The 23,901-nt window shown below is 44.8% G+C and overlaps 1 protein-coding gene across 1 annotated transcript; it reads right to left on the bottom strand.

Moving 5' to 3' along the window:
• Positions 1–339: 339 nt before the first annotated feature.
• On the bottom strand, positions 340–23,901 carry LOC144165795 (sulfotransferase 1C4-like). Its single transcript, XM_077695572.1, has 4 exons — positions 23,672–23,901; positions 8,705–8,833; positions 4,473–4,715; positions 340–2,184 (listed from the first exon to the last, which is right to left on the bottom strand). The coding sequence occupies exons 1-4, from the start codon at positions 23,672–23,674 to the stop codon at positions 1,468–1,470; spliced, it is 1,092 nt and encodes a 363-aa protein (XP_077551698.1). The 5' UTR covers positions 23,675–23,901; the 3' UTR covers positions 340–1,467.

Below are 23,901 nucleotides of genomic sequence, written 5' to 3'. Positions count from 1 at the left end.
CGTCTTGACACTGCAAGCCAGCTCTACGTCTACTTGCTCACCTCATCCAGCAGCCGACGTTCCTGTCTGCTACAATTTCATGTTATGATTCGCACCTAGTTTGTCGTTTCGCACTGAGGGTTGATATTATCGTTCTTACTCTTTGTATGTACACTAACAAGTTTCGTTCTCTTGAATATTGAGATCGGTTCCCTCTATGCACAGCTATACCAGCATTTCTATGACCGTTCATTGTTTCAACTATCTTAATGCCACCATAATAATGTATTGATTTTATTCAATTGAAGGCGCAGATCTGTGAGATATACGAAATTGATTCTGAAGGACATAACGATAGTGCAATTTGTTTTATTTTTTTATGTAACATCGGCGCACGTTTGGGTATACGCTTTGCAATAGGACGGAGGCACCGGCAGAAAAAATGCTAAAAATGTTTCAGCAGCTTTTAGCAGACATGTTTCAATATGCCTCCCAACCAGACGGGCTTCCGTCAAACGCTCTACTTCTTGTCACACGCTTGTAGTCAGACATTGCAGACAGCCGTGGGAATAGTTGAATGCCGGCCGATAATCTGGTAACAAGAATTCATCGTTCAAAAACCACAGTACGTTTCCTGGAGCAGGCTTTTTTTCTACCTCAGATGAATCCATTGCATTAGATCATGCGGCATTCGCTAACGTATTGTGGGGTTAATAAAGAAAACATCTTCGTGTAAAACGTTTAGTAAGGGTAATGGGTACATTTTACCGGTGCAAAAGACGGACCACACGAGTAAGAAAAACCCAGGACCAAACCACAAGCCCAACTTTCCGTCTTTAATTGTTTGCTAAGGGGTGTGCGAAATGAATCCGTGGGTATTGGAGGGATAGATGAAAAGTTATATTTTCTTCAGACGCAGTTTGTTTCCAATAAAACTTGTTGCTTCAGTCCTTAATAAAATTGTCGCAAGACAGAATTAAGAAGCGTTCTAAGAGCAAAGGCATGACTAGTTTGGTCTTTCGCTTTTTTAAAAGTGGCCAAATAATCTTTCTTCTAATTAGTGTGCGTACACCTGATTCGGAAAACAAACCCTGCTCTAAGTCTTCGCTCGTGTTTCTTTCAGATATATGGAAGGGAGACTCCTGACAGGCTGGGTTCAATGATCTCCATACCTGTGTTGCACTGCGTAGGCGTATTTACTATGCATCCTTATACGCTTGACAGGATATACTCGATTTGATAAGCGCTTTTATTTCACTTTGTCCAATTCGTCTCTGCTACTGTGTCCTACTACATCGATAGCTAAGATTATGCTAGAGTTTAGAGTCTCAAGACCCTTCTTGTGCTTGCCGGATAATCACAGCTATCATGCACTACACAATTATTTGTGGCAGGCGATCCTATGCGGAAGCAAAGCAGTACCACATCTGGCTATTATAGACAGTTCCCCGTTAGAAAATGAAACCGGGAATAATTTTTGCCACGAAGTCAGTAAGAGCGCTTCCATAAAGTCATGACGTCCCCACTGCTGCCGTGAAGGGCACTAATTTTTGACTGCATCGTTTCGATCATATCGGGCGTTACAAGTCGCTTCCAGATTGCTTCTTCCCGTCCAGACTGCGCGGTGCTTGCGAAGCGCTGTGCAATCATCTCAGGACTTTCCACTTTCAAAAGTCTCTTCATCCATTCCGGCTTTCTTTCCTCCGGGATTGCGGCCACCTCCTCCACAAAGAGTGTTGCGTTCTTCACAATATTTTCGCACATGGTCTCATAGCTCGTATCGAAGCAGATCTGGTCCAGCAGCTTGCGATTGTCTCTTAACTTATCGCCGTACTCGGAACCAACGCCGATAAAGTCCGCAATTCTCAAAATCCACGTTCTGTGGCCCTCTATGAGGTCTTCGTAAGTTAGGAAGAAAACGTTGTCGTCGAATCTTCGCTCGTACCAGGAGAGTAGGTTCGCAAGGTAGTCACCGCACGCTGTTTGGCCGTTGACAAACTGCTCAAAGAACGCAGGGAACTGCTTGAAGCCCTCATCCCCGCTCGGGTGATTCTTTAACGCTTCGGCGTAAAAGGACGCACAGACGTCGTAGGGGTTCCTGGCTACGTAGATATACTTTGCGTGCTCTGAATAAGGGACAAGGTTGAACGGTAGATGTGTTCTCATGCATCCTGGTTTGGGAATGGCTGCTGCAGCTTCAGCACCCTGAAAGTAAATGAAATCATGCGTTAGTAATTTAAATCTAATCGAAAATTTGTCCTTAAATCATTTCCACTAATCCAACAAAAGCGAGTTAGTTAAAGCGTCAATTATCCATTAATATATTTTAGACATGCATTTTCTCTCGCAGAGTGATTTCAATCACATCCTTTTTACTTTTTCGCGCTGCGATCCTGACTTCAAAACATTTCCGTGTTTATTCCTTGCCTGTTGCGTGAAACAGTCTGTCACGGATCCAGGACAGCCGAAATGTGAAAAATAGGGGACGGCTGTCATTTTGATAGTGTAAGCCCTATACAGGAATTATGCCACTGACGCTAACAAAGTGACGCTGTGAAACGCGTTGAGGCAGAATTGTAGTTGTATGCTTAAATATTCCGGGAAGAAACGTGTACTTATAGTCACATGAACAGTGCATATAAACCGGCCAAATTACTCAAGAGAATCCCAAAGGCTAGGGATGTGATTAGCGCACTTGTCTACAGCCCTGATGACGCGGGTTCAAATCCCAAAAAATCCGAACTGTTTATATTTTACATTTCAGCCACTTCGTGAGCAATTGTGTTTCACCGACGACGGCAACTCCTTTCTTTTTGTGTTTCTATTTCGCGCTAAAGGGATCTTGCAAGGCTTCTCTGAACTTCTTTCAAGATGCTAAATGCTTGCAGGAGGTAGTCAACCACAATATCCAGTACTGAGATTATGTGGTCATAAAGTAACTCAGCCAACAATTACTGCTCCACGCCCATCAAATAACTTGGAAACTGGTTGAAAAGATTTTTACGGCTTTCCTGGTGTTGACGTTCGTTTACCGCTGGAAGTACTCCATTACTGCGGTGCAGCAACTATTAGCCTCGTTTTCTTCAGTGGCAGCGGCGAACGCATTCAATACCCACATGAAACAGAAAGCCACACAAGCAAACAGAAATGGAAGGCGGATCTGCTTTGACAGAAAATGATGTAGTGCAGTTCCGTGCTTGCGACAACTACAGCTCTCGCAAATCTTCTCGACGCGATTGATATAGGTAATGAGTTTATTAAAGGTGCGACCGACTTCCATTATACTATATTCGGCACGTCATCACCTGATTGTCGACCTCGCGAGCGACAAGGCACCGGCGCAGCAGCAGTGGACGGGATACTGGGTCGTGAGCACAGAGATTTCTAGTAAGCATACTAGACAGGAAAGTGCACCTGGGAATCCCTGTCGTCGTGGGGAGTCATGAGAGACCACAGGTTATGGCTCAGGCTTGGCTTGTCAGTAGACTCTTAAGCGGTTCTGTTGATTTGCTTTCGTCACTATGCATTAGCACGTCTACGAGCTACAACGTAGCCGAAATCATTTCCTGTTCGGTGGCAGCCGTGAGCCGTGGCAACCGCGTCTTCAGTGAATGAGCAGGCAGCCCGGGATCGTACCTAAATTTGGTGATGGCAGAGTTGAAGGACCGCCTGACTGAGTGGGCAATATGCGGGCGCGAAGTAGAAGCTGACGAAAAAAAAAACCAAACAGTACATCGATGAAGGCAAGATACGGCAGATTCGGGCGCCTCATCCCTCTTATCTTGTCCTTGTCTGTGGCCGTTTAATGCCACGTTTTCCTCTTTCTTCAACTATGAACCAACTCGCTCAGCAACACGTTTTCCCGAACTGTAGCTGACGGTCGGTACACCGAATCACCACGAATGCGACGTTTTCATAGGCGCGGTCAAAAACACTTCCAAGGTCTTCAAACAAGTCATTTTGCCAAGTATAGGTAAATTGATTAAAAAAAAGCGTCTGTAATAATTTTCCCTCAAAATATTACTATTTTATGTGAACTAACAGCTTTCCCTGCAGAATCGTTGCCGCATTCATTCCGGCAAAAATACAATTTTCTTCCTTGTTTTTTATCTTTAAAACCACCTGTTTTACATTCAACTTATATAATAACACCCCATTTGTTGCGTTTTTGTGTAACTACGTTTGAATATACGGCCACTAAAACGTTTCAATCCAAGGCAACGAATAAAACAAGGGCGAGCGCACTGTATATTGGCGGTCCATCACGACACAGACGGCCTTGATACGAGCCGCACAGACGACAGCGCCAGATTCCTTTGTAATGCATATAGTAAGAAACTCTATGGTGAGAATACGTCTTACGTTAAGGGGTAACCTTGCGATGAGTGACGCGTTAGTGTGGTGGGTCCGTCGAAAAAAGCGCATATTCGTTATTACGCACCGCTAGCCAAAGCGCAGCAGGTGGCGCTTGAATTTTGTAAATGTTGTCTTACCTGAAGCTCGAGTAGTGGGAGGTGGGAGGCTCTCTCCAAAAGTGTCGAAGGTGGGCCATCTTCGTTCAGAATGCGGTATACGATTTGCTGAACCCAGTAAGACCCGCACATAGGGAAGCTGACGGCGAATACTTCCCCTGCATTCGGCTTGTAAGAGAGCGCCGACTTGACGGTCTCCTCGGGATAGAATTTGCTGAAGGTGACAAAGCATTCCGTGGAACGGTTCTCTGGCATGAATTCTTGCTGGAAACAAAAAAAATGTCGTCAAGGAGACACAATGAGCTCTTAATATGAAATTTGCAAAGTTGAAGCTTTTGTCATCTCTTTTTGTAGCCGTCTAGCATGTACTGATGGTTACGCCAAACCTGTAGTGTAACAAATGTATGTTTCTTGCTCAATGGCAAGTTTCTGGTTAGGCGGTGATATGGGATTTAATGTACCATAGGGTCCGGTAATCAGAACACGTGATCGCAATTTTTGCAGACCCTTCCAAAAGTCCACCGTGTTCGTGTGTCAAATCAGCTACAGAATATCCCCAGAGAACTGATGATCCCAGAAAAGAGACAGGGAGCACTAAATACCTGCCTTCTTTCCAGTCTTCGTGTTTGGTCTCTTTGAAAAATCATAATTTTGGTACACAAGGCAAGAACATGGAGTAGTATATGCACTAACCAATGTGAATACATTTTACTCTGCATTTTCCCTACATTTTTTAAATGTTGAGTTTGGTCTGCTTTTTATCAAACTGCAATTTCCTATGTATTGCACAGCCGTTTGTCTGAGTTTATGGAAATCCCAATTTGAAGGAAGCAAAATATTGTTTTGAAACATTCGGGCGAATGAAAATTGATCGGTGTTTTGTTATGCTACTAAAGTTGTTACTGGCGGTATTTCTACGCAGCAATGATTATTGCAGCAAGTGAGCGTAATATTTTATTTTTAGGTGCTAACAATTCCTGTTGACTTGTGGGGTATATTCTATTAGGAAATGTTGAAACCTTGCGCAATTGTAAGAGTACTGGCGTGCATTATCAGACTTGGGTGAGTAATGTGTGCTAATCAAGGATTTAAACATTTGATTTTAACACGTTACTAATATAGAACATTAACGTAATATAACGGACGCATGATTGACACAGAAAATGAAAAATAGTATAAAGTGTTTTGGAGGAGGCGAGGTTTTTGACGTTCGAATAAAGCTACTCGCACGACACAAACTTTTTCTAACGCTGTTATTGGAAAGATGATGTAGTTCTATTTTCCCGCACAACTTGCCACGAATTTTATTGTTTCCGGTGAAGAGGTGCGTGATACAACTGCCGGGATGTTACTTATCTTTATTTCACCACACAAAATAACGCCGCCAAAACACAGTGCTTATTTTTTTATATTTCTGGCTCAGAGCAAACGCTTGTCAATTTCAGCTCATCTCTTTCCGGTTTTGCAACGCCGTAAGAATTTAAAAACAAAGTTGAAAGTTTTTCAAACTTTTTCAGTATTAGGAACGACGGCACCTCGTCTTGGAAGTCGTGCAAACAAAAGATTACGCAGGACAACACGCACGTAGAGAACGGAACGAGTGGCACAACAACTCACCCAGCGTGTTTGTTGCCCCGCTTTCTCCTCTATGTACGCGTCCTACAAGGCTAGGCTCCGTTGTTTTTTTTTTCATGTGTGTTCCAACAGTTCTAGCACAAACCTATGCTCACTTGTGCTGGTGTGATGATTCACTACTCTTTCTTGTTGACTTTGGCTTCGAAGGAAAAAAGCTTGGCCAGCTACACCTAATGCTGCTTACATGTAAGGAGACTAAACGTGACAGTCTACAGGAAAAAGTGTTTTGAATAATGGTTGTACGTGTGTTGCCTACACAGGGCTACGTCGATGTTACTGCAATGGGGCGGACATTGCCCGTGTTTTAGACCAAATTCTTCGTAATTTGCGATACATAACCCGGTATCGGTAAAACATCTTTTTCTATGTCTATTTCTTGCCTTTCGTGTCTTTGTCTTCATGTCAATATCTTGTACATACCGATTAGCGGAACTTCCCACCACCGCTTCTCCCTAATCAGAGCTGTACGCGCTTCTACTCATACGGTGACAATTTTCCGTTTCACTCAATATGACGTGTTGACGACTATCACGTGTTGAAGACCACATGACCATCATCGGTGGATATGGGGACCCCACAACCACCCACTCCTTGCGTTTCTTCGCTAAACTGGATTTCACCTATACTTGTAACATAGTGTTTATGCCATCGTGTATACTATCGCAATAAACCAAATGACGTCTTCCCCGCTCAAACAAGGCTATCTCTTGTTCCTGGGCTGGGAACACGCGAATGTGGCGAGGTTGGACAGCATGGTGGGATATCCCATCGCAATTCATTGTATGCGTAATTTAGTCATAACACAATTTGTTGAGCTAGTTGGTTCATGCTTATTGGAAAACCAGCATAAGAACGTGTGCGAAAGCCTTTTGCAGATGCTAAAACATGGCAGAAAGATGCACACGCAAAAAAAACACGAAAGTGCACGTTACACCATACGTGCATACACTATCGCACAATATCAAGAAGGTCATGGCCAGATACAATGTGCGTATTGTATTCTCGGCCCCTCGCAAGCTGGCTAAGATTTGCCCTTTGATGCTGAGTAAGCCAGCAGCAACGTGCACTAAGAAGCACGCTACCCGCTACACAGATTGTGCTAGGCAAAGTCGTGTACAGTATCCCGTTTAGATGCGGGAAGGTGTACATTGGCCAAACGGGCCGCTGCTTCAACGACCCGGCAAGAGAGCACCGGTTGGCTGTTAGTAGCAACAGCGGCGGACACTTGGCGGATTACTGTAAGACATGCGGTTGCACGCCATTCTTAGACCAGACCACCTTCTTGAAAAAAAGCAGGAAACAAGACGGAAACGGAGATTATCGAGGCCTACTTCATCAAAAAAGCGGGGGATGACTGCGTCAGCTCGCCGTCACTATGACTTAGTGATAAAGAGCTGTCTTTTATAAAAGACAGGCTATAATCACCCATAGCAGAATGTGCGGTAATCGTCATGAGTATGTGTATGCTGTATCAGTAGTGCGTGTTTTGTGGCGTCATATCAAATGATGTTACTGTTTTATATGGTAGCCGTCAGCAAATGTTCATTCCTGGCAGTAATCTCGATTGTGTACTTCTGGCCTGTATATAAGTAAGCGTGCTTTTCATGAATAAACAGTTGGAAGTTGGCGCCTGCATGTGGTGTATATTTTTTCTTCGTCTTTGTCTGCTTAGCGCCCCCTTTTATTATTTCCAATACGTACTTTATTCGCGAACATTTAGAATATTTATCCCAATAGTCCACATGGCGAAACATTGCTGGTGATTCTGAAAGTTTTGCAAGTGTGTTCAAACCAAATTCCTTTGTCCGAGAAAGTCAAAGTTGTTCCCGGGTACAGAAAGCGGTCAGTGTTGCAACTAGTAAAAAGGAAATGAAAAAAAAAATGCGCCAGATCATATGGCAATTCAACCCGGCTTCCAACATTAGTAGCCTAGTGCGATACAACCGCAGTACCTCAGCACGTAGCGAGTGATGCAAAGATAGTTAGCCTACTCAGTGGGCTTCTGACGTCATATGGCGTGACAAGGGAACTTTACGGCAGGTGAGTTGAGCATTTGTACGCCAGCTACACCGAACTCTGCTTCTAGCACGGAAGGCTGGGTCCCGGAAATGTCGTCAGTGTTCTTGTACAAGAAACTCGCGCTAAATGGCACAGAATAATCTACAACAAGGTCTCTGATAACTAGCTCCCTCTGAAGCCATAAAGCCATCATCTCAAGGCAGGTGAAAAGATTCTCTCAAGGCAGGTGAAAAGATTCAATTACCCAATGATTTTTTTTTTAATATTGCAAGCGCTGAGCACCTTCTGTAAAGAACAGCAAGGCTGCTTCTTCCCATAACAAACCAATTTAGCCAATTGCCCCTAACATCACACATTCTCTAAAAATAGAATGCGTATGCTTCGCTGCTTTTCGGCAGGACCAACGTACTATTTTAAATTGTTATTGCTCCAGCATGAATATGTATAAAAGGAGAGGAAGGAATTATATGCCTAAATATTGTAACTGAAAAATTATTTCGAGTGACAATGTTTTTGCGCTACTTATTTATCCTATTTTAGAAGTTTAACTACCGTTTTAAACGTTTCTGTGATGTCACTAACGCCTTCCTGATACTCACGGCTGAAGACTCCTCTGCACGCGGCAAGCTCGGCGTTGCTTTAATTGGTTGGAGCGTGCCGCTGCGCTGGTCAGCCAAGGCGTCACGGATGGACCTGTACAGGGCTCCCGCGAGCAAGATCACTGCACCCTGCGTTGAGTGGCAAGATAAAATAAAAAAAGAAACATTTCACGAAGTGAGAAGGAGTATCTGCACATGAGGCGCTATATTTCTAAGAAAAACAAATCTTCCAAAAAACTGGCCGCAACCAACTGTTGAACATACACTGCGTGTTGCCGAACCAGGCAGTGAATTCGTGCTCTTTGGTGGCAGAAATACAGAACTCAAGAATCAAGATTCATAACTTTTATTTGACTGACTAAGTGATGTCTACAGCCGTAATTATTGAGAAATGCTTAGGTACAAGAAATAATTTCAAACTTCGAGAGAACAAGCCACACTGCATGAACTTTGCTGCAGCCGCAGGAAAACAGTCCTGTCCTCAAAAACACTTAGCTCTGTTGTTTGATGCTGTCAAGTCAGGCTCTTCTGGTACAATAACCGCTGTAGGTCTAGCGGTGATGTATCTCGTATACTGCACAGTTCTCACAGTCTATTCAGCTCTTAAAGGCTTACACTAAAGACTAATTGCTAATACTCACAACTAATGCAAAATTTTGGGCACTTCCAAATGTCTAGCGACAATCGATATTGATAAATCGTGCCAACCCTGTTCTGCAATCGCCAATGATGACGCCAGGTTGATGAAGTAAGAAATTCATTTGGAGGGAACTGGTTCCCCTCAACACAATATGAAAACACAAGCGTAGAGAAGCGATCGGCGAATTGACGGGCGAAGACGAGCATTGGCGAATAGGGCGCCGCGGCATTTTCTCTGCATACATTCATCTATAGTGCTATCAGTTCTTCTACCATCGACTTAGAAAGAGCCCGTTTTCAATACAGTGGGGAATTTCGGATCGATGGAGAACAGTCTAGTATAGTGGCTGCAAAGCAACAGCCCTAGAAGAAACATGTGCTTTCGTTCAAGGGCAAAAAGGATAGCCAGGCATGGTCACGCCCTGGCAAGAAATAATCAGTAAGAAAACTACAAGGCATGGTTTGTGGCAATATGCTTGATTGGCTGATTGTTAATGGCAGCTCCTTTGTTAGAAGTCGGTGACTTGTGTCATCTGGTCCATGCATGGAATGTGTTCATTTTGTACTTCTGTTTCTGTTTTAGCGCTGCTGCTGGCGGCAGGCTGCATTCAAGTGTTTTCAGTTAGCGATGGTATCGGTGCATATTTATGTTCTCCCTCTAGGTTCTCCACTAGCATGCCAATCTTCTTTGAGTCAGCTGTAGGTATATGTAGTATAGTCTGTTGGTGTAACCTTTAAACCATAATGATTTGGGAAGCCGTACGTGTTCCTGAAGTGAATTTGGGTAATACAGCCACATTTTGACATAATCTCCCAAAGTATTTCTCTTTCTTTTTGGCATGCTATACGTGCCGTACCTTTCTGGCGCGTTTCGCCACAATGCGGTTTGTTCTCAAGCATGGTGCTCTATCCTCAAAGCTTTAAAAGAAAAGTAGTACCCTTTTAGATACCACAAATATTTTCCTCTCAAACAAAATTTCTCTCCTCTCTACATCTCAAACAATGTTCTCAGTACCGTTTTTTAAGCGAAACAGTATATGTCTTTCAAGCCAGTTTTCATTCCGGTGAAGTCGATTTTCTTGGCGCCGCTCTGGGTCTCGTGCTTGTGACAGTCCCCCACTTTTATACAACAGTTATCACAACGGTTATTCCCTTCGCAACACACCATGCCTCTTTCACAAGTTTCGGAGTCGGCTGACAGCAGCCGTAGTGCCGTTATCAGATGATTACAGAGAATCAACACCAGCGCGAATGAATGTGAAAACGCCTGAAAGCCGCCGCCACTACCACCACCGAGAATGTAGCCGCGTCCGCTGCCGCATCCGCTGCCGCATCAAATTCCACCTCGCCCACTAGCTGCGCCTCCTTGCCGGCTCAAAGCAACTTGCCGCGTTGGAACGCTGGCGGGAGCATATAGTTTTTTAGCTTGAAAGCCATTCCGCGCGACATTCTCTCATCGGCGGCCCTTGTTGGCCGGTTGGTCATAGTTCTAGCGGAAGAATAATAATAGATCTTAGTCTGGCCGCATATAATGTCTCGCTCTCCCTTTCCCAGTGTACTACGCGCCTAATTATGCGCCTATCCCTGGTTGACGGTTTAGGTGTGAATGGGGGGAGGGGGGGGGGTCGAGATAAGGGGAATGCACGCCCACTAGGGCTTAGTGGCGCTACCGATGACATACCCGTTGTGTAGGTTGGAAATTGAAACGTGGGAATCTCATGCCTCAATGCGCCCTATAAGCTGTCCTCCGAAATCGAGCGGTTTGAGTCTGAGCTTGCTGCGTCGCACAGACAATAAGATGCCTACGACTGAGCGACGAAAGAAACACCAACGTGTGTGTCCGCTAGAATAAAGGTTGATGCCTTCGAGGTGTTATCTCGCTATGCGACCTACGCACGTCGTTCGCTTGGGAAAGAAGAGCTGAAACTGAAGAAGAGTCAGCCCGAACAGAAAAGTGAATGTGAGCGAAAACAACGGAAAGCTGCTGCCTCCGTCGCTGCCGCCTCAAGTTCCAGCAGGTAGAGTAGATGCGATTCCTTTTCTGATGAACAACCACTGTCCTGCTGTGAATGCAGGCGTGGGTCAATGTCACTTGTTTATCTTTAAAGGACTTTCACAGTGTTTTCACTTCTAAGCACCCGCTGATGGCCGGTCGCTGGTTTATGCGTGCGCGGGGTGGAAGCAGTGTTGTACACGTTCCTCCAAAATAGGAACGAAACCTCGTTCCTCGTTCCTTGCGAATTTTGAAACGAGTTCCCGTTAAAAGTTCCTTTATTTCGAAAGGAACGCGTTCCAGTTCCACTTCGAAAATTGGAACGTTTCGTTACATTAACGTTACAATTAGGTTTTTAAATTAAAATATAGTGTGGGATAATCCTGGGTTGAAATTATTTGAGACATTTAAAACTCACATCGAACTACGTATATTACACGAATATTAACACCGACGGCAGCAGATTATCTGGAGATAAAGATTACCAAAAGAAACGCTCCTAGGCGAATTTTTTCAGGGAGCACCGGACAAACTCCAGACGGCTCGAGGGCATTTAGGTGCAGGATATTTGGGTGCGGAAATTTCGGTGTACGGACATATCGGTGTACGGGCGTTTCGGTGCACGCACATTTCGGTGTACGGACATTTCGGTGTACGGACATTTCGGCGACCAAATTATCCGGTGCTTGCCTGTTTGCGACAGCCGTTATATTATTATTTCCGCTTAACGTGGGTTATGGACAACAATCTGGAGCAGTGAATTTATTTTTTTTATTGATGCCATGTTCGATCATTGCCAGGTAGTTTTAGAAATTCTACATTTATATATTTTAGTTTAATACCTCTTCCTGGGGACACCTGTTATGCAGCCGATTGAATTCTTTAGCACACGTTTTTTTTTCATTTATGACAGGTTGTTAATTTATATTCGCTCTTTTTTAGCTAAGATAATTACCCGTATTTACGATGGTCTACCGCCTCTTTTGTATTTTTTTTAAATTACACACCCTCAAATTACATAAATTACATGCACACTCTCAATATCCAAAATGTAACAAACATTAGCTAGCCCCCCAGAATGAAGAAAACCTTATGAAGAGTGTTACGTAGGCTGGGCTGCCTTGCTAAAATGAATTCGCGAACACGGGGCTAGGATATTGTCGGGGAGGAAAAAGGGGCCTTTTGGAAAACAGCCGCAGATTCTAATGTCCTAAATGCTGATTAAGCGCGTACCGGTTGTGCATACAAATTCCACCCATTGTGTTCGGCACAACCAACCTTCGTTTAATGTTTACAAGCCTATATTTACCACATTTTAATTCTTTGTTCTAGTGCCCCCCTCCCACCTCCCGCCTGTACGCTCGAATCTCGACCAGATTTCTTTTTCAGCCATATTATTTTCGGTTTCCCCTGAAAATCCTACTGGCGTGGTGGAGTTCAAGGTCTCCGAACTCCGAAGCGTCACCGCAGTGATTTTTTTTATTTTTTATTTAGAACATACTGCTAGCCTCTTAGTGGAGGCTTTTGCAGGAATTGGGTGATACATTCAGAACAATTACATAGCACACTTCGCGTTTAAAACAGAGAAAGAGCTTTACCTTCACCATGGGCGCACGAAACCTCTATAATGTGACACAAAAAGCCACCCAAAAAGCCGCTGAGAACACAACAGCCACTATCGTTAGCTGGTTACGCCCTTCCGCGCGTCGCGGTCATATCGACGGCGCCCCCACTCCAGGAATCGCTCTTTCTGCGCCTTCAGTCGCCCCCTTGGGAATCAACTCATCAAGTCGCGCATATCATGGGCACCCCAGATATACATCGCTTCCTCCCATTATAAGGAGAAAAAAAATGAATAGGCTAGTGTGACGAGAGCAGCAACAGTCGTCTTGAAGTTTTCGAAGTTCAGTCGACGCAATGGTGAAGCACAAGTGACACCCCTCTCTCTCTACTTAGGGGGATGATTGCCGGCGGGGCTCAGCTTTCCCCTCGCCTAAGTAACGCCATCGTAAGTGCGATCGTTAATTTGTTAGTTTTAAGTAGAACTGACACCGAATGCAACGAAGGCGAGATTGATTGAGATAATAATTAAAACGAAATGCACACGCGCCTAATCGACCTCGTTTTCCTGTTGTTTTTTCGGGAAATGTTTTGCTGGGGGGGGGGGCGGGAGAGGAATAGACTAAAAGCAGCAGCGTCTTTTACCGTTGGGGGAAGTGAAAGGAAAGCGCTTTGGTAACACTTAAAGCATTAGGGTTGTTCACATGAATGTTTAAATAACAAAAAATGGTTGAACGGATCCAAATTAACCACGTTAATTTTTACCATCTGCTACAGAAATTGGGTTTCACGTGGAAATGCTCCGCCAGGGTTTAGCGTTCGTTTCCACGAACGGCGGCGCAAGCACAAGTCTCGAACTTAAATCATATCAAGTCATGAAATTACAATATTAAAGCTAAAATGTTCAAAGAATGCCTGGGACATCCCCTCACACAAAATGTCTGGGCCAAGACGTCATGCACCAAAATGTCCGTGCACAGAAATGTCCACACCGAAACGTCCTAGACCGAAACGTCCGACACCGAAATGTCTGGATCGCGTTAAGCAGTCCGTCCGTTTCGTTGGCCACGTTGTTACCGAGTTGACCGGGACCAATCTGTTCCTGAGCGCGCGGAAGGGCGAGTACGAAGGGTGCGGAGGCACGGACATGGCGAAGGCAGGCCCGCGGAACTAATCCCCCTACCGCGACGAATGCCGAAGTGCCCAGCCGGGTCCCGGTCAACCCAGTAACAACGCATACGACAGAACGGACGGACTGCTAAAACTCTCTATTCTTTCCCCGCCAGGGAACAATTCTATCGGCCAGACGCGCATTCTGGCCTCCCCAGACAAACGATGAAGGGTGAAAAGCATTCTTGCGGCTAAACTATTCACCCGTCGAACGCCGCGTAAGCAACCAGCATGAAAGCAAGCACAAGCTGTGGCCCGCTGCGTGGTTATGCTTCTCCGCCTTTGACCTTCGAGGAAGCACGTACGGCTGAAGGGCGGGCAAACTGACCATCTTATAGGAAGAGAAACGCAGTAGCGCTTTGTGGATTTTTGTACTCGAGCCTTGGCATCAAAAACAGCCAAATCCTAGCGATGTAACGGCAGGAACGCCGTTACTGCCGTTCCTTCGAAAATGTAACGAGTTACCGTTACAGTTCCACCGACCCTTAATGGAACGGTGGCGTTCCTCCGTTCCTCCAAAAAGGAACTAGTTCCAGTAACGCCGTTCCTTGTAACGCCGTTCCGTACAACACTGGGTGGAAGTGGAGGGATGGGGGCTGGAGAGGAGCGGCCACGCGCAGTTATAAGTTCCACGCCTTTACCGATAACATGTCCGTTGTGTAGATTGGGTGGGCTTGTTAAACAAACAATAAGATGCCTACGACAGGGAATGAGGCAGCTCTAAGTTGGTCCAGTAGAAGAAAGCGCATGTCTTTCCGTATTTCATTGAGTTAATTGGCTAGAAAGTGTGCTCAGCCGTAAATTAAAAACAAACTTATTTGGTTTTATCCAATCCGGGGGGCGGGTGGGGGATGATTCGCAGGTCATCTGTTTTTCACAGAGAGGAGGCACCTTCGTCGCTTGCTTTCATTCTTCTAGGCGTGCGGACATCACTATATTGCAGTCTTGGCCGAGGACATGTTTCGCTATTGTAGAGGCCCGTTTTAATGCACGCCGATCAACTGGTCTTGAATACGATGGAAAAAACAAAAAAACTCGGGAGCACCGCACCTGTTTTACATATGCAGTCATTACTTCAAGCGGCGCACAAACCGTCATTACCCCTCGCTTCCTGCGTTACTCACTTTTGCCTGGTAACGATCCGCCTCCCTTCGCTTCGGCCGAAGGTGTACAAGATTCCGTTTGAATGCAACAACCGAACAAATTTCAACAAAAGGGCATCCAAAGAAGTGCATTAGTCGGGACACAGGGGTTCACTAATAACGGTTCACTAATTAATCTAGCCAGTCTAGAAAAGCTCTCTCCGATATATTCTACTCGCAATCCTGAAACCTGGAAAGTAAAAAAATGCCGAACAAATTACGGGGAGCAAATGTTGCGACACGCATTGCCGTCTTCGCTTAATAATTATCAAGACATTTCTACTATTCCTTTAACCATCCACGCAGCATCTTTTCACTCAACTCATGATGTTGTTATTAGCATAGATATCTTTCTCTTTCTTGCTTTTGTATTTCGCAAGCTTACTACTTTTCGAAACCTTGCTCAGTATGTATTCTGAGTGCTGTTTATAGTCTCTGCATATATTGTATATACGATGCGTTTTTTGTTTGTGTGATTTTTGTTAATATTAGCCAATGCCGTTTGTCGCCTGTCTGCACCGGGGGGCTGGGGCTCGTCAAACTGTTATTACTGCTTTTTTCCGGGCTCCCTTTGGGCGAACGTGATTTGTTTGTTGTTTTTCCGCGCAAGAAAAAAAAATCAAATCAAAATCAAAAAACTAAAATAGCGTCTCCGTCAAAATACTAGTGTTGTCCCGAATCGCACAATAATGAGGTTTTTCACAAAGACGAAATAAATTTGCGCAATGAAATCTTTTTATGTCTCAATGTCTATAAAATCACCCTGAATTGCGAGTCCTTTTGAATGAATTGGTGTTGTGTTTTCTGAGAGTGTTAGCCTTTTGCAATGTACGTAGTTTGATAATAAGACGCCTGTAGAGTTACATGTAAAATCAGCACAGATGGGTTCACTCAAGATATTTTTTTTCTCTAATCTGTAATAGATTTGATCTGGTAGGTACTAAACGCGGAGACTGCCTGACAAGAACAAGATTCCTGGGGAAGAGACAGGTATATTGTTCTAGTAAGCTCCAACTGAACGTGTTGTTTAAAGGAACAACACAAAAGCAAAAAGAACTAAAAAAGCAGCGCTGGCAAAATAAAAAGCTGGAAAACAATACAAAACAATGCATGGTCTTTGCGAACACTCGCAAGCTGTGATATTGGCCAGAATAGTGACCCGAAATGGCCTTGAAAATAATCACTTTTTAAAATCAATGTAGGAGCACTAAAGCAGACAGGATAAGTCATCTAACAGCTTCTTCGTACTGTACCCCTACTTGTTCACGCGGACAATAATGCAGAAAATGGCGGAAACACAGGATATGCAAGTACCCTGGTCCAAACATTTCGCTGGAAAGGCGTACGGGAACAGAAGTTGAAGTACGTAATTCGCAATTCAAGAAACGTTTAGGAATATAACAACCGCTGCCAACTTAACTGAACGTAGCAAAAATAAATGTATAAATATGGAGCAGACATCAGCAAGTTACAGTTGCATGAATAAACGAAGCGAGATTTATGCGAAATATTTAGTTGACAGCAAATTCTCGCCTTCCCTGTGCTTGGCAGCGCGCTGCACCTGAAACGTCTGCAAACCTGTACTTTCAGAGACGCTTATTATGCGGCGCTTCACTTGCGCGCACAATCGCCCAATACTAACTCCACTTCGGGTGCAATTGAAAAATGGCTGAACGCGCACGTCGGGGCTCTTCAAATGGCGCGCCATGCCAGGTGGCCTGAGTACCGTCGCCGATCGAGAATCCCTGGGGAATAAGGCCTCTACGGCTGACTCTTCTTTCGCGCCCCAACGCGGCAACAGCCGATGCCCTTATTCCCCCGGGCACGTCACTCCACTGTTACTCTGGAATTTGCTGTGCAAAATAAACAGTCAGCGCCTTGGGCCTTTTTCCGTTTCTTCATTAAACACCGCGCACGAATTTCACATTTGCGGAGGGCATTGATGTTGGGTGATATAGGGCACAGGGCGGGATCTCTGAGAAACTTAGTTCTCAACAGTGCTTTTACTGGGATGGTGTTCTTGGCAGCCGAGTATACCGCACGGATGCAGCGCCAGTGGCGGCAGAGCCGCACGACTTTGGGTCCGTCCCGGCGCCCCGACCGCCTTTAGCTACTGCGACCGCACCTTGGCAAAAACGAGTGGACCAAACTAATTCGCGTGAACATCTACTAAATACTGCAAAGAAGCGGTGCAGAAATGTTATATCAGGGGGAAGCCTCGAAATGGCACGGGGTGGTGATAGAATGATCTTGCTTTCTTGCTGATCCGTAGGTTGACACCTTTAGGAAGCGCGTGTTCAAGGCTTTGTATTCTCCTGCGAATTCTAGTTCTCCTTTTTTTTGCACATACGAAGCCGTTGTTACTGCCCCTTGAAAGCCCACACTAAGCGAGTGGAGTTGATTCAGACGTTATGTACAGGCATCTTGTTCCGGGCTTTTTAGCAGCCGGGTTAGCATGCCGTATATACACATAGGTCCGCGTTAAATTTACTCGGAACGACCGCCACAAACACATAAAAGCGTAGTTTATCAAACAAATGTTTTACTCTGCATTATCAAATATTTTGTGTGCTGATTATATCGGTGTATTCAATACAGATAATTACATATGGGGCGCAAACTTAAGGCGTTGAGGTTCGGAAATGTTTCGTCAGCTATTGGATAGCATGGAACCATCGTCTCTTCTTTCAAACGAAACTAGGATATTGTTTAATTATGAAATGAAAAGCTAAAAAATACAAGTAAGACGTACAGCATTAAAAGTTGGGAATATATGAACGCAGGACGAAATTTTCGCATTCCAGCAGGAGATTGAGGACAAACTTTCTCCGATCCTTTGGGATTGCGGTCACTTCGACTCAGCGAGGGGCATCCTCATTGAACTAGTCTTTTATTTTGGTGATCTTTGCGGCAAAGTTCTCGACAGTAATAAAAGCGCTACTGTTTCTTTTTAACACAGGTCTACCGCCGTATCCTTAACCGAGGTCTCACTCTGTATTCGTTGTGTAGAGAGGAAAAAATAACCGATTATGAATATTCTGTAATTTATACGGATCTCCGTATAAGATGTTGTGTTTACCCCTCCATATACCCCTCCGTGACCAATAGAAGTGCCTTCTTGGGAACAGTTGGTTTGTTCGGGGTATGTTTCTATACAGCTGGTGCCCTGGACTACGCCTGGAAGCTCATAAAGTTTCCTGGCGGAGTGTGTATCATAGACCAAAAGCCATGTCTTTTCTCCTACCGGCAGGCTAGGAAGGGGGATATTATCTGTCTTGCATAGCTCCTGCAGAACCGAACGACGATACATAAAAAGAAAATAACATGTTCAGCTTGATACATCGTAGTAATATTTTGGTGATGTGATAATCGATATTGTGAATTCAAAATAGGCATTTCATTTCCAAAATCGGCATTTGATATCCATTCCTCGAGTCTTCGTATATGATCGTAAGTTCCACTTAGTAACATCAGCGTTTCCGCTATACGCCGACAAATGAGAATTCCTTGCTGTAACATGCAAGGAATATAAAGATCATGTGGTCCAGTTATTAGTACTGCGGCCCCTAGTATACTACCATGGATGGAATATCCACGCGGAAACGTCGCGCAACGTATAATATACTTTTAAACAAAGCCTCTTTGGTGGTTTTGAAAATATAAATGACGCTTCCCTGTGAAGAAAAACACCAAAACTTGGTAAAGGTGCACCCGCGGGCTGGCTGTACAAGCGTTTCTCTTCGGGCCGTCATGCCCATATCACCATTATTTGCTTGCCCGCATGCGTGTTCAACCAATTAAATCCTTCTTCAGTCACCTTAACTGTATGGAATAACGACTGTAGAGTCTCGTACTTCATTTTAAATCCGCAGGGACGGCTAAGATGCTTCATCAGCGCTGCAAAAAGAGGAGCGTGCCATACCCACAAATATGCTCATTTACGGGGACCGACCCTGTGGAGCACATATCAGCCTATGGTGACCCTGGGTGTCGCGGGCTCCATGTCGCGCTCCGGGCGCTGTCCGGTGGCTATTGGCGGTGAGCGCTACCACGGGCGGTGCTGGGAAGCGCATCTCGCTAAGGCCCTTACATCTCGCTGAAGTCGGCTTAGGGTTCTCGCATTTGTCGTCTACTTCACTCGGGCTCGATCTTCCGGCTGTTTCTTTCCGATCGGTTGACTTTTGATGTTTTTCCGCACGAGATTTTGCGTATGCCCAAATTTTTATCAGAAGAAAAGACTCAAAACCGCCACCCTATTTTAAACACGCTCAAGGAGTGATTTGACATACAGTTTTTGAAACCTCCCCCGAAGCAACACTGCCTGAATTAGTGCGAAGCCGCTCCTTCGCGGAGCGCGAATAGTAGGAGCTACACGACAATTTCTGTATTCAGCAATCTCTTCAACAGAGGGTACAGCCAGCGTTCAATAACCGACAACAGCGAAAATGCAAGACCAAAACAAATTCCAGCCTTCCTTGGCGGTCGGGGTTAGCAGAAGGCATTACGATTCCCGGTGTTCGTACGTAAGGTATAACAGTTTTTAGGGGCGACGCCACTTAGGCGCTGGGGCCTGTTAGCGTCTCCTGTCGTTCTCGTCGCTATCGTGCTCGTCATCGCATTTAGTGAGGGTACTAAAACACCGGGAAACTCATTTACTCCTTGCGCTAGTGACTAACGCGTACTAAAAGACACCGGGACACTCGTTTACTTACTCTTCACGCTGGAGGGCTTCGTAACGCGTACTAAAAAAACACCGGCACTCCCGTTTACGCCTCGCGCTAGAGGGCTTCGTGCGTCGAAGACAAGAGACTTTTACAGCAAAGCTGCATGTCTACCCCACAACGGTTTCATCTGCGTTGGAAAAAAAGCCAAGGCGCCAAGATTGCACTTATACACTGCATGCTTCACCCATCCCCATATTTCATGTTAGAGGAGATGGCACGGGATTTTTGCAACCTTGCCGAACGCTCGAAAGTATTATGTCACGTCGCTTCAGATTATCATGGTTTAAGGTATGCAACATAGATTATAAGACACAAAAAGTGTAGGTTGCGTTCCAAATAACCTACTGTGTGTATAGCACATGCTGGTTGTATACCAGGCTTCCAACCAGTATGGAGTGTTATTGAGCAAAATGAGTAACGTGTACAGGTAAAATAGTGTCACTATGTTTGTTCAGACCTAGACGAACATTTCCGTACATTTCCCACAGCCAAATGTTCTCAGTGTTCAGTTATGCGGTATATTAAAGCTGCACTCAAGAGAATGAGGAGCAAGGAGGAGGAGAACATTTTATTTAGCAGTATAATCGAAATGGTTTGTCTGCGGCCTCCTCACTGCAGGACAAAAGAGAAAAAGTAATTTTCTTCAATTCATGAAATGTCGTCCCGAGATGGACAGGATTTGTTTCATTACGGCTTAAGGGTTCGGAAAAAAAAACAAGGAGCTGCTTGCACACCAGGATCGGTTTGGATTCTTGTGGTACCGAAAATTGTCCCGTGCACTATTTCGTGAGTTCGATAGCGAGTTTAACACGCCTTAAGCACCATACTCCTGTCATGACGGTTCGGGTTGGGATTCGGTTCGTTACGGCAACTATGGCCACGACAGAAATTCGGCGCAGAAAAGCCGCCTACGAGCACTCTGGACAACGACGTCTGCGCCGTTTTGCGCTGTAGCAAAAACCTTCTCATTGAATTTGTATCTGAATAAACAACGCAAACTGCGGATTTGAACTGTCCGGGATGCAGCTACAATGGAAGCTAATTTATGAAAAAGGTGCTGTATGCCTTTCGGGACGAAGGAAATATCTACATGAACTTTGTGAGACTTCCAAACATCCCCAAGCTTTCCAGTGAAACGTTTGCGATGATGCAGAAAAATTGATACGTTGGACATAAAAAAAACATTTATCTGATACAAGTAAACAAAAGAAATAGATGACACTGCATCCGTTTTATTTCCTGCTGTGCAGTGCGCCCGTAGAGACCCGCTTGTTGGTGCCAGCATTACACTGTTGAGTCGTCATAAGAGCACCTGAAAAATACTGTAGGGAAGCTTACGAACATTGAATACTCATCGAGGAGATCTGAGCACTGAGCCTCGCATATAAGAAAGAAAGGACAAGTTGCACACTATGTTCTGGCGGCTTCTCTGATGACAGTTGATCTCGCTCTCCTTCAGTGTTGCGAACTTGTGTAAGATACAGCTTCAAATTATTCAGACCCGTCACGAGCTGGAAAAATGACTGAATCACCGGAAATACGCTTTTTAATGCAGCAAAGCGTCAAAGAGGGCGATTTCTAGCACAGTCACTGATGCCCCTCACAAGCAGATGACAGCGGCGCGAGTCCCTAATCTAAAGTCCGAGCCAGGGGCCGCCACTAAAACACTGATTAATTGAATTTCAAGTTTACAGCGCCGACACAACGCAGGCGATGAGGCGCGCCGTAGTGGAGGGCTCCGGGTTAATTTCGACCGCCTGGGGATCTTTACGTGCGCAGAAATCTCGTACACACGGGTGTTTTTTATTTGGCCTCCATCAGAAAAGCGGCCGCCGCAGCCGGGAATCGAACCCGGGTCTTTGTGCTCAGCAGCACAACGGCTTAGCCACGGAGCCACCGCGGCGGGTGCCACTAAAACCTCTCACCACAACCAGGAACAAAGGCGTTGAACGCACGCAGCCTTTTCGAGCGTTGGCAATACGAGCTTTGGCGCCGTTAAATTAGATACTTTCACGACTTTGAAGGGCATGCGTTGCAACACACCGGTGTGGGGAATTCCTTTAGGCAAAAGTAAATAATGGTAACGAGCCACTTTTGTTTTAATATTTCTGGGTAACATTGCAAAATTTGGAAAATACTCGTACACCGAGGCATGCTACATCATACCAATTCTTACGCTGAAATCAGGTTTCAGCATACTACGGTTGAGTGACGTGAACAGTGGTAACAACTTTACGGATACTTCATGACCGCTACAATCAATAAGGTTTTTAGAAAAATGTAGCTTAACATTTAGAGCAAACTTTTTCAACGCTAAGGGACACAGGAAACTGTTAACGCAGGTGATATCACATTTAAATGAGCTAGTGTAACTGTATATGGAAAATAAAGTACTTTCACTGATATCGGTATTCTTTGAAACGGTTAGGAATTATTACGTAGTGAGTGCGGGCCCTTTCCAAAGAGGAAAAAAAATATGGACCTTTTCTCAACACCTGTCTCGTCCCGCGAAACCTTGGTTTAGCGATGTGTTTGTTGATAAAAGAGATGACAGAATTTTAAAAGCGAATATGTTCACGAGTCTAGATTAAAAAGAAAGGTATCAACAACTAAAGCAAATCACAAATGTGCTGAGATTATTGATGCGTTATTATTTTCTGCGGGGTCAATAACATCACACTGTAGCATCAGCATGAGCGCTTACTACACAATACCTGTGTACTCTAGTACTCTGAGGAAGTGTCTATGTCTTTGAAGGAAGAGGGTTACAAGAAGACACTTTTCAACGACCTCGGTATTTACCTAAAATTCGAACAAACGCTCAAATCAAGAAGGGTCCAGTGCGCGGTTATGCGCTAGTAACGTAACTTCAAAGGGGTCATGAAGACAAGATAAAAGTTTTATTCTGAAATACGGTTTGGCCTGATAAAATGGTATTAATTTTATGGCAAACTTCAAACGAATAATACACAGGGGAGTGCACCAAGGGAGTAGTGGGATGCCGTGGTCGCACAAGGCACCTGAATTTCGAGCTCTGTCCGACTGTGCTTGCTAGAGTGGGGCGCCTGAATTCTACCATAAAATGTCTATAAAATAACGAAGTCAGGAACTTTCTTATATATGGGACCTTTCTGTCCTCCGGAATACGAATGAGCGACAAGCAAAGAGGGCTTTTTATTATTTTCTTATAGCAAACAATTATTCTCTTTCCTGATTTCCATCGAGGTGATTGTCGCGGAAGAAACTCTCCGTTGTGTAAACTTTGAAATCGTGTTCGTAGCTTGAAGATTTGCGGCAGAAGCTACACATGGACTTTGATGAGAAAATGAGGGAGTAGTGATGATTTCGGCCACCTGCGAATCCTTAACGTGCATTCAAATCGGTAGACTCAACAGCTAGACGAATAAGTAGAAACCGCTAGTGTGAGCCATACAGATAAACATATACCGTAGATGTAGCTCACTGTCGCCCTCAGATTATCATAGGCCTCTCTGTCGGTAAAAACAAATACTGGGTGTAGACCTTTGCTTAGTGGCTCCTTAATCTAGGGATTATAAATACACCTCCAGCAACATTTTACGTGTTATATTTGCTAGAAAAAACGAATGTACGGTGCCAAGAGGCTAACTTTATACATCTCATGTTGAAATGCAACTGGCGAAGGTTCTTTTGCCCGTATTATAATACGTAGAACGACTTGAGAGCAAATACAGCTTTCCGCTTGAGAACAATGACTTACCATTTTAGTTATTCCTTGGGGATCGGGCGAATTAAAAGTGGCCAGCCGTTGTTGTAAGCCTTGAGTCCGTGAGCATTTTCTTCCTCTACACTCCGATACGCCCGAACGCGAGCCCGTGGCATAGAGAGGAAGCAGCCAATGCCCGGCACGCACATTCGCTCATCTACCGCACACATCCGGTGTGTTCGCATCGGAGGCCACTCTGCTCGGCACTGATAGAACGTTTATGC

This window comes from Haemaphysalis longicornis, unplaced genomic scaffold, assembly GCF_048455015.1.
Source record: "Haemaphysalis longicornis isolate Haplotype H1 unplaced genomic scaffold, Haemaphysalis longicornis Haplotype H1 scaffold_15, whole genome shotgun sequence".
Classification (NCBI taxonomy): domain Eukaryota; kingdom Metazoa; phylum Arthropoda; class Arachnida; order Ixodida; family Ixodidae; genus Haemaphysalis; species Haemaphysalis longicornis.
This window is presented reverse-complemented; position numbering and strand designations above follow the sequence as displayed.

Bases quoted from the DNA above. Each gene is read 5' to 3' on its own strand.
- LOC144165795 (XM_077695572.1), bottom strand. The intron at 4,716-8,704 runs GTGAGTATCAGG...TTTTGTTTCCAG, and splicing joins GTGCAGAGGAGTCTTCAGCC to CAAGAATTCATGCCAGAGAA. The intron at 2,185-4,472 runs GTAAGACAACAT...ATTTACTTTCAG, and splicing joins TCCCACTACTCGAGCTTCAG to GGTGCTGAAGCTGCAGCAGC.